The sequence below is a fragment of the Apodemus sylvaticus genome, chromosome 11 (assembly GCF_947179515.1).
Source record: "Apodemus sylvaticus chromosome 11, mApoSyl1.1, whole genome shotgun sequence".
Lineage (NCBI taxonomy): Eukaryota > Metazoa > Chordata > Mammalia > Rodentia > Muridae > Apodemus > Apodemus sylvaticus.
In genome coordinates, this window is record NC_067482.1 from 46,176,422 (window position 1) to 46,189,220 (window position 12,799).

A 12,799-nucleotide genomic window follows, 5' to 3' on the forward strand; every position below is an offset into this window, starting at 1 on the left:
TACCACAGGTGATATCAGTTGTCTTCTTCACCAATCACTCTCTACCGTATTTGTCTAGACTGGTTGACCATTGAACTCCCTCATCCCTCTGTTTCTATCCACCAACATTGGGATTGCAGACACACAGGGTCGTGCCTGGCTTTTTATGTGGGTGCCAAGGATCTGAAGTTAGGTCCTCATATTTGGACTGAGCTATCTGCCCTGGCCCTCATCCTTTCTTTTTAACTGAATCCTGTTGCCATTTACCCAGTCATCTTTTTAAAATTTTTAATTATTATTACTGTGTTTGCCTGAGTTGTATGGGTACACAATTTTTTTGATTTATTTATTTATTATATCTAAGTACACTGTAGGTGTCTTACAGATCGTTATGAGCCACCATGTGGCTGCTGGGATTTGAACTCAGGACCTTCAGAAGAGCAGCCGGTGCTCTTAACCACTGAGTCATCTATCTCTTCAGCCCCATGGGTACACAATTATGCAGAGGTCAGAGGACAACATTGTCTCTCCTTCCACCTTTACAGACTGGGCCATCTCATCGGCCCATGCTTTGGAAATATAAGAACAGCTAGGAATGGTATGAGCCTCTCCTACTCACTGCCCTTTCACCCCATTGTTGCCAGAAAGTCAAATCTGGGTCAACATGCTTCTTAAAGGACAGTGCTGGCTAACAGGAAATACAGAGCCCAGAAGAACAAGCAAAACACACCAAAAACAAGCAAGCAGTGAATGGAATCCAAACAGCGGGTTCCATTTTGACCATAGTGGCAGCACTATGGTCAAACCTGGTAGTCTGAGACAACGAATCACAAGGAAAAAACATTCTAAGAAGGACAAAATTTCTATATTGGCTGATTAATCAAATGCAACCAAACACAATGAGTGGTCAGTGCGTTAAAGGCTAATTGGGCTTGTTCATCTCTGGAGCTGTCAACCCTAACTTCCCTTTGGAAATTACACAATGCTATGTTGAAATGGTTTCAACAGCTAGTAAGACATACAGCTGGCTCCTGGGTTGGGTTCCCAACTCCATTCTGCAGTGGGATTTGGCCAGATGCTAAGGTGGCTTCACTGGAGAGGTTGCTTATAGCCTGATCCTCAGATTTCATCAAGGAACTAGAACAGGAGAAGGTAGGAACCTTTCACATCCCTGACCCTGTTCTCCACTGTCCTGACAGTGCCTGGATCATGTCGGGGATTCTTACGTCTCCAGTTTGTTCATTTATTTTTGTTTTTATGTGTGGACTGATCTAGGCACCCATCATGCACTGCTCCCGTGGAGAAGTCCGTAGATGTGATGCTATTTCAAACTCTTACTCTCACATGCGATGATGGGTATTTTTGGTTGTCACCTTGACTACATCTGGGAATAAACTAAAGAGCTAAGCATCTGGGCACACTCGTGAGGGAGCTTTAGGGAACTGGATCATTTGAAGTGGGAAGATCCACCTTAAATCCAGATTACTGGAAGTCGGAAGACACACCTTCTTGTGGCAGCTTACATAAAGGACAAGGAAGAGCGATGCTCTTGCTCTTTGCCTGCTTGCTCTCCTTCTCATTGGCAAGCTCATATATGTGTGCATCGCTGGAATTAGAGCATTCTGTCAGTTCTGTTCCTTTAGAGAACACTGACTAATTTATCTGCCATGGCATGTTTGGTGTTGGGAATTGAAACTAGGGCCTTGTGCATGCCAGCTAAGCACTTTACCCACAGAGCTACATCCCTAGGCCTGATGTCTTTCTGTTAATGGTTGAACTATTGCCTATTCTGGTAGCAAGACTGAAGCACAGGGGTGCAGCGATGCCTTACCAGTTATGAGCACTTGCTGTTTTTGCAAAGGATCCCCAAATCCTCCAGTATCTACATCGAGGCTCATAACCACCTGGAACTCCATTTTCAGGGGGACATGATAGCCTTTTCTGGTTTCTACAGGCACTGTGCACACATGATACACATACATACATGCAGGCAAACATTCATATGTATAAAATAAGACTATGTAAAATATTTTTAAAAAGAACACAACAAAGAAAGGATGGAAGAAAAAAATACATGGAAATAGCTTCCCAGAGTCATTTTGTTTTAGCTATAAATGTTACATATGTGAGTGTGACAGTTTTGATAGAGCCATGTTCAAAATGAGGTCTCACAAAACTGCATGCACAGTTCAGATACCTCCATTCTGTACCAGGGCACAGTGTGGGCATCACCTGCGTGCTTGTGAATTTCTCAGGGCTGATGGTCTTTATTGGTATCCTGAAACCTGCCCAGACCCTGGCGGGATTCAAACATATCTCAAGTGACAAAGCAGGGATACACAGGGGCCTCTGAGGACACTGTCTTTTAGGGTGTGGAAATTGTAATTTATATGCTATCTATTCAAAAGCTCCTCAGAGTAGGATGCATGCATTATCCTGCCCCATAACACATCCTTTAAAATGAGCTCAGCTTCTGCCCTCAATGAAATAGCAATTCTTTGCCTTTAGGAGCATCATGATTGTGACACATCAATAAGATAAATAAGTGAGAAGCACTTGAATGGCTCTTTCTCGTTGATTGGTTTTTCGAATGGAAGCTGCAGGACAATTATCAGAATTTAAAAGATCCCCCCCCCCCCCGCCCCCGCCAAAGCAGGCAAGCTGTAACTCAGAAGCTGACCAGGAGAGGAGAATAGAATGCAGGAAGGGGAAAGCCTTGGTTGTCTGAGTATCAGCTTCGAGGCCCACTCTGATGACCTCCTGAGAGTTTGCAGCTACATGGTGGGGGGGAGGGGTGGCTTTAGGGAAAGAATAAGGAAGCCCAGAGTATCAGAAAAAGCACGCTCAGGATTAGCATTCAAAAGAATGAGAGTGGGGAAAGGAAAGGGAGAGCTCTACCTTTGGATGAGTCCAAAAGGTTGAGGCTCATCTCATAAAGGAAATTGATCATCCATTGATAGGCACAGCTGGATCTCACAAAGGAAAAGAGTAACAGCTATTATTTTAGAGACCATAAAAATGTAAATTAATGGGCCCACATCTCCTCCCTCAGGCACAGTCTCTAAGAGTTTAGGTTGTTTGTTTGCTTAAATAGACTACTGTTCTAGTGTCACCCGAGGCCATCTTCCCCAGGAGGTTTTGAAACTGTAGGATGCAGTCCTGGGTGCTGGGACAGCTCTCTGTCCTGACCACGTGGCTTGTGGCCACTGCTTATGTCCTGCAGGTATCTGCCTAGCGTTTCCAGGCCACGTGGCTCTCTCTGGTGTGATCCTAAGTTCACAGATGCGTCCAGTCATGATCGGGCTCGGCAGGGTATGAACACAAGGCTGACATTTGGGTATGAAATACTTGTCTATCTCAGATCATTGAATGGAATAAATGAAGTCAAAGGAGGAGGGCACGATTATCCCTAAAGCACGGAGACTTAATGCAGATACAAGGAGAAAGCAGAGGGAGAGTCCAGGCTGAACATGGCCAGCAGATTAAAGTGGACCGTGAGAGGAGAGAGGGCGGTGGCCCAGGTAACCGAAATGGCAGGGGGGGGGGGCGGAGGGGGTGGTGGTGTTGGGAAGCAGATGCCCAGCCCCTGGGGGTAGGGGGGAGGTTTAGGGTAGGGTAAGGGTGAGAAAGGCTGGGGGGAGTTGGCCACCATCAGAGTTGATATGTTAATAGGCATATCAGTTAGCCAATTGTCCCTGGCTTCTGAGACCTAACAAGAGTAAGACAGCAGGCTACACAGTCTGCCATAGACCCACTGGTGATGTGTGGTGATGTGTGATGCCCTTTATGGATTTCCACATAAGTTAGAAACCTGCAACAAGGGAATGACCTCTGAGACCATAGAGTGACATGTCTTCGTTTTAAAAACAATGAAGTTGGAGGGCGGTGGCTATATAGCTCAGTGGATAAAGACACCAGCTGCCAAGTATTCTGAGCTTGATCCCCAGAACCCTCATGGTAGAAGAACCTACTGTGCAAGCTGATGCCCGCCCTGGCTCCTCCCTCCCTTCCTCTCTGCCTTTTTCTGTCTCTCTCACACATCAGTGTAAAAAAAAAAATAGAAGTGACAAAGTATGGCCTTGTGTTCATAAATGACATTAGGGTCATTCTTGGTGTGGTACACTCTGTGGTTTGGAGAAATACGTGATATGCGTCTATCACAATAGAATACAACAAAGGACTTTTGCTGTCCTAAAGCCTTCTGCCCACTCATTCCTCCCTCCATAGCCGATCTCCAGCAGTCACTGATCAGTTTACTATTTGCACAGTTTGGGTGCTTGTGACTGTAAGCTCGTCGGGTGTAACATGCACACTCTCGGGGAAGGGTGCTAGGCTGGAGCGAGGTGTGCACAGGGGCAAGAAGTCAGGCACATCACTATGTTCCTCTCAATTTTATGTGAAACTAAAACTGCCCTTAAACACACACACACACACACACACACACACACACACACACACACACACAGACAAAATCAAAGCTTTGTGAGGTCAAGCAATCTGCCCAAGGCCACTGAGCTACCAAATAGCAGGCCAAGTTGGAAACTTGAACATTGTTTCAAACCATGGGCAGCTGCGAGCTCCACTGTACCATGTAATTATTTAAAAAAAAAAACAATCTACACTACGGCCAGCCGGTTATGCACCGTCATCAGCCGTCTCCCCTCCCCCATGGAGAGATCCAATCGGCAGTCTGCCCAGGTTCTCAAGGCCTGTCTGGGGCTGAGCTGTTCTCACTTTACAATTACCGCCCCCTGTGGCCAGCCTGCAGAAACGGTTCACTCTGATCTCCTTTGACCTGTAAAATGAAAAGGCCAGAGGCTGTAATTCACAGCCAGATTTATGAAAGTAAATCTTCAACCTCCAAAATGCCCACACAAAGAACTCGAAATTCATTTGCTACAGAATCAAGCCGCACACCTAGACTGGACGCATGCGCCCTACATTACTCAATTGTCTATCTATGAAGTCCCCAGTTCCTTATAGCCCCTGGGATCACGTGGCTCTGGCTCAACATCCTCTCCCACAGGTTCCATCTTGTCTCTCCCATCTCCATCTCTGTCTCTCTGTCTCTGCCCTCTCTCTAAAACTTTCAGCTCTCCCTTCTTTTTCCACAGGCTGTAGCCTTATCTGACTAATAGGATTTCACCTGACCTCACCTGCGTACAGGTGCCCTTTGTGAAGGGACAAAAGAAAACAGACAACAATCCACAACACGACATGTGGTGTTACTGTATATTCTGTAGTAACAGAAGGAAGAAATATCATGGCATGCTAATTCTTAGAAATCCAGGTGACAGGGGACAGAATGGGGGTGAGGGTGTGTGTGCCCTCATGTCTCCTCTGAGTGGGGTTCACCATCTTACCATCCTTGAATCTTGTCTACATCTTTGCTGATGCCGAGCTCTGGGTTTGGGAAACTGTCTTCAGAGGTTGGTCCTTTACGAAGAATTTCCTGCCTGTGACATTCCTCTAAGCAGACAGAAGCCCTTCCCAGCCTTCTATACTACTTGAAAGGAAACCATGTGACAGCAGCGGAGAGCAGAGTGACAGCTAGCCACCTATTAGACTGTGAGCCCCACCATAGAAAGACTGGGTCTCTACCAGCTATGTACTTCCAGACAAACTCTGATGAGGTACGTCACACACAAAATACCTGTAGACAGGTTCACAGTTATTCCTCACAGTCCTTGCTGCCTCGGGACCAAAGGTTGCATTAAATTTTGCTAGACTAAAAGAACAAGAAAATAGCCGTGCAGTGGTGGCACCTGCCTTTAATCCCAGCACTTGAGAGTCAGAGGCAGGTGGATTTCTGAGTTCGAGGCCAGCCTCGATCAGAGTGAGTTCCAGGACAGCCAGGGCTACACAGATAAACCCTGACTCTAAAAACCAATAAACAAACAAACAATGTTTCAAGCTGAAAATTCTGAGTTGTTTGTCCTGTCCTGCCCAACCTCCCCACCTAATCCCACCCAGACAAGAGTTTCTCTGTGTAGCCCTGGCTGTCCTAGAACTAGAGATCCACCTGCCTCTCCCTTCAGAGTGCTGGGATTAAAGATGTGCATCAGCAACCACTGACCGGCTATGAATTGTTTGGTTTTAATGATTAGAGAAACAATCATTAACAAGACCAACTTCAACACAAACACAACGTCAGTGCAAAATAGCTCTCACCTCCAAAGCAGTAAGAGTTTAGTCAGGAGCCAATATAAGTGATCAGAGGGCACAGGAATGGGTTCACATAATACCATGCTCCAACATGGAATTGGTTATAGGGGCTTTTATTTATTACAGAACACATGAAAGTCATAAATCAAGGCAAGTCCCCTTGGTGGGGACTACAGGGCAGTCTCTGCCATAGGTCTGTATGCTAACTGACCACTTGCTTCATTCACTTTGGGATGGGTAGAAGCTTGGTGTCTGTTAAGAAGACATTCTGAAGCTTCTCCTGACAGTCAAAAGGATGTTAGATCAGAACATGGCCTGGGAGGCAGAGGCAGGTGGATCCCTTTAATAATGCAAGGCACTGTCCCCTCACCTCCACCCCCAACAAAAAAGCCACACACATACATACACACATACACACACACACACACACACACACACACACACATGTGAAGGACTACTGAGCTAAAGAGAGCCCATGATAATTTGGTACTGTATTTATAACATGCTAGCTCCCCATAAACGTGCACAATATTATTAAAACTAAACTGTTAGGTTAAAAAAATAAATCTTATTAGCCCATTTGATTTCTTTTATTTTACTTTATAAGTAACTGACAGAAAAATAGGTATAAATATTTCTATAAAGTGACTATCCTAGATACAACAGTCCAGAACTTAGGAACCATCTTGGTTTTCTCGCTCTTTCAACTACACACTCAAATAGTTACCCAGAAGACATGTGTGCAAGGTAAGGCGTATTGGTTACAATATACTTGAAAAGAATTTAAATCTTTATTTAAAAAAATTCAGATAATGCCCAGATTTAACATTTTCATAGAGATGTTAGTTTGTTGGGTTTGGCCAAGCTTTCTTTATTCACTTTTCAGACAAAAACAAACAAACAAACAAAAACAAAACCACAAGGAAGGTAGAGCTGTTGAAAATATGTAAATCCTTGTGGCAATTATCTGAATCACTTGGCCTTGAAAAATATTGCTTTAAAAATCAAGCTCAGCTTAATTGGAGGTAAATTTAATCCTATCTAGCACTGGAATGTTTTATTCTGCTTTTGGCTGCAGGTTATACTTCTGTGGCTGGAAAAAATGTTCTTCAATGGCACCGACTAGCTCATCCAGTTCCCTTTTCAGCTGCTCCGGATCACTGAAAAATATAAGCGGGGGGAAGCTCGGATTACTGGATAATATCCCGATGCAAAACAAGTACACATACTAGATATAGTTTTGAGGCAGTGTCTGTGTTGGTTTGAATATGCTTGGCCCAGGGAGTAGCACTATTAGGAGGCGTGACCTTGTTGGAGGAAGTGCGTCACTGTAGGGTGGGCTTTGAGAGACCCTCCTCCTAGCTGCCTGGAAGTCAGTCTACTCCAGACTTCCTTTGGATGAAGATGTAGAACTCTCAGCTCCTCTAGCGCCATGTCTGCCTGAATGCTGCTGCGTTTCCTGCCTTGATGATAATGGACTGAACCTCTGAAACTGTAAGGCAGCCCCAATTAAATGTGTCCTTTATAAGAGTTGCCTTGGTCATGGTGTCTCTTCACGGCAATGGAAAACCTAATTAAGACAGCATCTCTCTATGTAACTACGAAGACCGAGCTAGCCTAAAACTTACATGTAGAAGAGGCTGGCCTCAAACTCACAGAGACCCACCTGCCTCTGCTTCCTGAAGGCTGAGTTTCTCTCAGTATGAGTTTCTCTCAGACATGCAGTAGCATGTGTGGTCTTGATTCCTTTTTGAGGCATGTATGTATTGTTATGTATCCCAGGCTGTCTTTGAAATCAGCCTCCTGGGTGCTGGAATTAGGGATGGCAAAGATGAGCCACTACTCCTTGCTTTGAAGCAAAATTAAAAACTTAAAGCAAATGTGTGTGTTTTAAAGATTTAATTAATTATTTTAACTTTTACTTATGTGCGTGTGTACATGTAAATGCAGGTGCCGTGGAGCTGGCATCACATGTGGGTGTGACTCATCCAGCGCTGGTGTGAGGTAAAGAATTAGGGTCCTCTGCAAGAGCAGTTCACACTTTTAATCACTGACCCAATCTCTCCAGCCCCTCCACTCTGTATTTTAAAATGAACCCTTCAGGGCTGGAGAGATGGCTCGGTGGTTAAGAGCATTGGCTGCTCTTCCAGAGGACCCTGGTTCAATTTCCAACACCCATAGGACAGCTCACAAACTGTAATTCCAGTTCCAGGGGATCTGATACACAGACACACGGGTGAAACACCAATGCATATAAAGTAGAAATAAATATATCATTAAGAAAATGCTGCCTTCATGAACCTAGTAAGACTGAAACTAAACTTTCAGAAGGTGGCATTTAGCTGGGCGGTGGTGGCGCACACCTGTAATCCCAGCACTCTGGAAGGCAAAGGCAGGCGGATTTCTGAGTTCAAAGCCATCCTGGTCTACAGAGTGAGTTCCAGGACAGCCAGGACTATACAGAGAAACCCTGTCTTGAAAAAAAAAAAAAAAAAACAAATCCAAAAAAACCAAAAAACCAAAAACAAAAAAAGAAGAAGGTGGCACTCAGAATAATGAAAACGAAACTAAACAAAACAACCAAAAAAAACCCTCACACAAAAACAGAACTCCATGATCTTTTGAGTGGGAACACATTTGTTGATTTAGAAGGGGGGGAAGTCCCAGAAGGCAATACGTATTATATTCCCTAAAGGTTTTCCAACCCAAGGTCTCCACAAAACGAAAGGACTCCTTGCTCTTCTCCTAAGGCTTTTAAAGAATCACAGCTCTGGTCCCAGCATCCCCAGAGGACGCATACTGTGTTCCCCATAGCACAGAGGAAGCATTCCTGACTTCCCTTGTGCTTCAGTCCTGCTCAGCCCTGACTACATTTCTGTGAAGGCCTCAGTCTCCTTGGCCGGCTGTGTCCTGGGTGTCCTCTGTGCCCATGCTTTGAAAACCACTTCAGCCAGTGGGGAAAGACAGTCTCACTTCCGGCACCCATGTCCTGGCTCTTCGGAATACATTCTCCTGACCAAGGGTCAAATCTGCCTTGGCAGCCACTTCAGTCGGAGTGGTAGACTCTTTCTTTGCCCAAACTTATTTCTAATATATCAAAGCACAGAATAGGAAATGGGAGCTACAGTGCTGAATCTTTATCACACACATACACACACACACACACACACACACACGAAAAAAATCATAAAAATAAACAAAAGACAACAAAAACCTAAACCTAAAAACAAAACCATCACGACTAAAGTATATTTAAAAAAAAAAAATCTAGGAATACTGATCCGTTTAAGAAAGTCAGGCTTCCAAGCCTGTATGAAACTTTGGTTTGTATAGAGCAGGCCCATGAATGTTTGCAATACCAAAAGCCTGCTTGCCAGTGAAGGGCATTCACAGCAGCTTATAGAGTCTACTGTGAGTTTCCACAGCTGGGTTTGGAAATTAACCCTTCACACACTTCTCTTGCCTCATTCTTGACCACCTGACTCATAGGCAGTTTATACGAAAGGAAATGACAATTTCTGCAATTGGTTAAGATCATTTTGGGAATGCCCTGCAGACATTAACTCTGGCTCTAATAGGTCCGCACCTTGGGCAAGGGGTGTGGGCTCTCTAAGACTCATATTCTTCATCAGCAAAACTGGGATAAAGACTTTACCTTCTCCAGAGAGTTAGTGTATATATTTAGATCTACTATATAAAGTAACTAGCCCAGAACATGGTCCAAAGACCTCAATAAAAAGAGCCACGTTATAATTATTCATATATAGTAATTATTACTCATAAATACATGCAAATCATGCTGCTCTCTTTGTGTCTCCATAAATGTACTTTGAAAAAAAATAACTCTTTGGAAGGCAAATATGGTCATGATTAGTTAAAATTGGAGCCTAAAATAACCTCCGTGAATTTGCCAATTATCAATGTCTTTATAAATATTTAGTTCCCAGACATGAGACACATCTGTATATTGATTCTTTTGCTCATTGAGTTAATGTTTCCATGGTGCATGTTTAATGTGTGGGGCACTAGTACCACTCTATAGGGTTTAGCAATGTAATAATTACTAAAAATAAGGTTCAATCTTAGCATTTATTTCATATCCTAATCCTAAATGACCCATTTTGAAATTTAAAGTATGATATTGCTGAGTAATGTTTTAAAGACAGGGACACACTGCGTGGCTATGTAAACTTGACTTAGGACTCAATCTTTATTTCTTAAGTTTAAATTCAGTGAGTCTTGTTATGAAAATGGATATTAAAGTGTTTTTTACAATGAGGCAGTGCATCTCTCTATCCAGGCCAAAAATCTATATAAAATAAATGACAACAGAAGGCATCCGAGTTCTCAATGCAATTCTGAATCAGGAAAGGGAAAGAAAGCTGTTTTAAGGACTTCCGGGACAAATCTGAATTCATGTTGATCAGGTTAGGCTCACAACGAGTCCCAAAGTTAGTCGAATGCTAATTTTGGCATTGCTGTGATTAGAAACAGTTTACATTAAATGAAGGCAATTGTCCTTGATGACTGGAATGGATAACATTCAAAGGAGCATTTTCCTGAAGAATTTAACTTTTAGTTTAAATTCAATTTAACTGCACTCAGGAGGCAGAGGCAGGCGGATCTCTCATGAGTTTAAGATTAGCTTAGTCTATAGAATGGATTCAGGGCAGCCAGGGCTCTGTTATACAGAGAAACCTTGTTTTGAGGAAAAATAAGAAAAGAAATGAGAAAATAAAATAAAAATAAAAGCCCATCAAGGAGAGACATACTGCAAACTACCAGTGTGGTGGAGGCTAGGTGGGGTCTGCACTATGCCTCATGCTCTGGTTTTGTGAATAATTTTAACTAGAGCACACATTGTGTCCATTCATTGATACATGTATGGTTGGTTCTACATTTCTTTTTCCTTTCTTCTGTGGCCTTGATTAAAGGCACGTGCCACCACAGCCTGTTTCTATACCTCAACAGGTGAACTGAGTAGCTTCAGCAGCATCGTAGGACCTGCAAACACTAAGACATTATCTGTCTCATATTTGCCATCTTGGGGCCTAGGCTAAGACCGCGAGGGCTTGGTGAATTGTCATTTTAGTATTTCTATATCTGGAAGTTTTTAAAAATAAAAAGTTGGAAAAGGCATCTTTTCCAACAAAAGTACCACCTAGACTTTTTAAATAGTACCACCTAGACTTGAAAAGCTTTGGCTTCTGATTCATAGGTTAGATAATTCTATTAATGAATGAGACGTACACTATGAAGTCTATTAATAGTAATCTTAGCTGTGGTTTTATTGCCATTGCATGTGAATAGGTTGGTGTCCCCTTGAGCTGTGGCATTATGCCCAAATTAGTACCCAATATCCCTCTAATAAACAGGAGTCATCTTTAAGTGATTTTTAACACAAGGACAACTTTTTCAAAGCTCCTCCCATCTAAAATGAACTCTATTCTAAAAAAGGTACATGAGAGGGTGAATAGATATAGCCTTACATGTTAAACAGTGTTATTATTATAAACAAAAAATATTCTGAAATAATTAGATACATTTCACAGGCTATTAAAAAAGAAAGGGTTTTTGGAAGAACGACATAAACAAATATGATAAGTGGGGATTAAAATCACAGAGACAACCAAGGAAAACCTGCCTCAATGTAGTACAAGTAGCGTATTACTTAACCATGTTGAAATATCGATCTTGGACACTAGTAATAAAATACTAGTAACACAGAATTCTTAGAAAATGAGCTGCTTTTGGTTTGCCTAAAGGTTGAAATTTTGCCCAAAATAGCAAATTTTAAAACTAGTATTTAACTCAATAATTGGAATCATTTGGCTATCAAAATCTACTTTTCCTACTATTAAGTTTGCGAAAGCTGCTAAGTATAGATCAAGTATATTTAATAAAATTGTACCATTTAAATATGTACCAATGAGATATGCTGTGTGAATATGCTTAGTGTATATTTGGATGCTTAAAAGTCTTCTTTTTGTTGAAAGATAATGGAAGGTATTTTATCAGTATTTTTTTGAATGAATTATTTATTTTAATGTTAATATTTTGGGATGTACTAAGTTAAATGAAATAAAGTACTGGGATCCATCTCGCCTGTCTCTTTTCAGACTTTTGAAATGTGGTTAGTAGACATTCTTAAATTGCATTTGTGGCTTTACATATGGTTTCAGAAAGTATTGGCTATATTCACCTTTAAAGGGACCCTCCTGATGCTCAGTCATGTCCTGGTGAGAGAAATGACAGCTCGCTCAGCTTCAACTAGCCGTGGACCACGGCACCTACATCAGCTGAGGACACACACTAAGGGTATTCAAGACCAAGACAATGGTGCCCAACTCAAACCGTGTATGAGACTGCAGACATACGCCTATGCATAGCCAGCCCATCATCTCTGGGTCGGCAAGCACGGTTTTTGATGGGGTTCCTTCTTTGTCTTGAGGCCCAGCTCAGAGCAGAGCAGACACTGCTCTGAGTGTATGCGGAATGGATTTTAGGTTATTTTATCATAGGAGTGGAAGAGGAAAATTCATTGATACTAATCACCAATATAAATACCCAGAGAAAGGAAGATCTACTGTTATCAATAAAATGAGGAATGTAATTTTCCCATACAGAGAGGTAGAGCAGGTGTATGAGGTAAACC

At 42.6% G+C, this 12,799-nt stretch overlaps 1 protein-coding gene across 1 annotated transcript in view; it reads right to left on the bottom strand.

Annotated features, from left to right (window-relative positions):
- Positions 1 to 6,916: 6,916 nt before the first annotated feature.
- The window catches only part of Pgm2 (phosphoglucomutase 2), a 28,633-nt gene continuing 22,750 nt past the window's right edge, over positions 6,917 to 12,799 (bottom strand). The window contains exon 14 of the mRNA XM_052198730.1: positions 6,917 to 7,304. Within this exon, the coding sequence (XP_052054690.1) occupies positions 7,202 to 7,304 (103 nt within the window). The 3' untranslated portion in view covers positions 6,917 to 7,201. The remainder of the gene's footprint in view (positions 7,305 to 12,799) is intronic.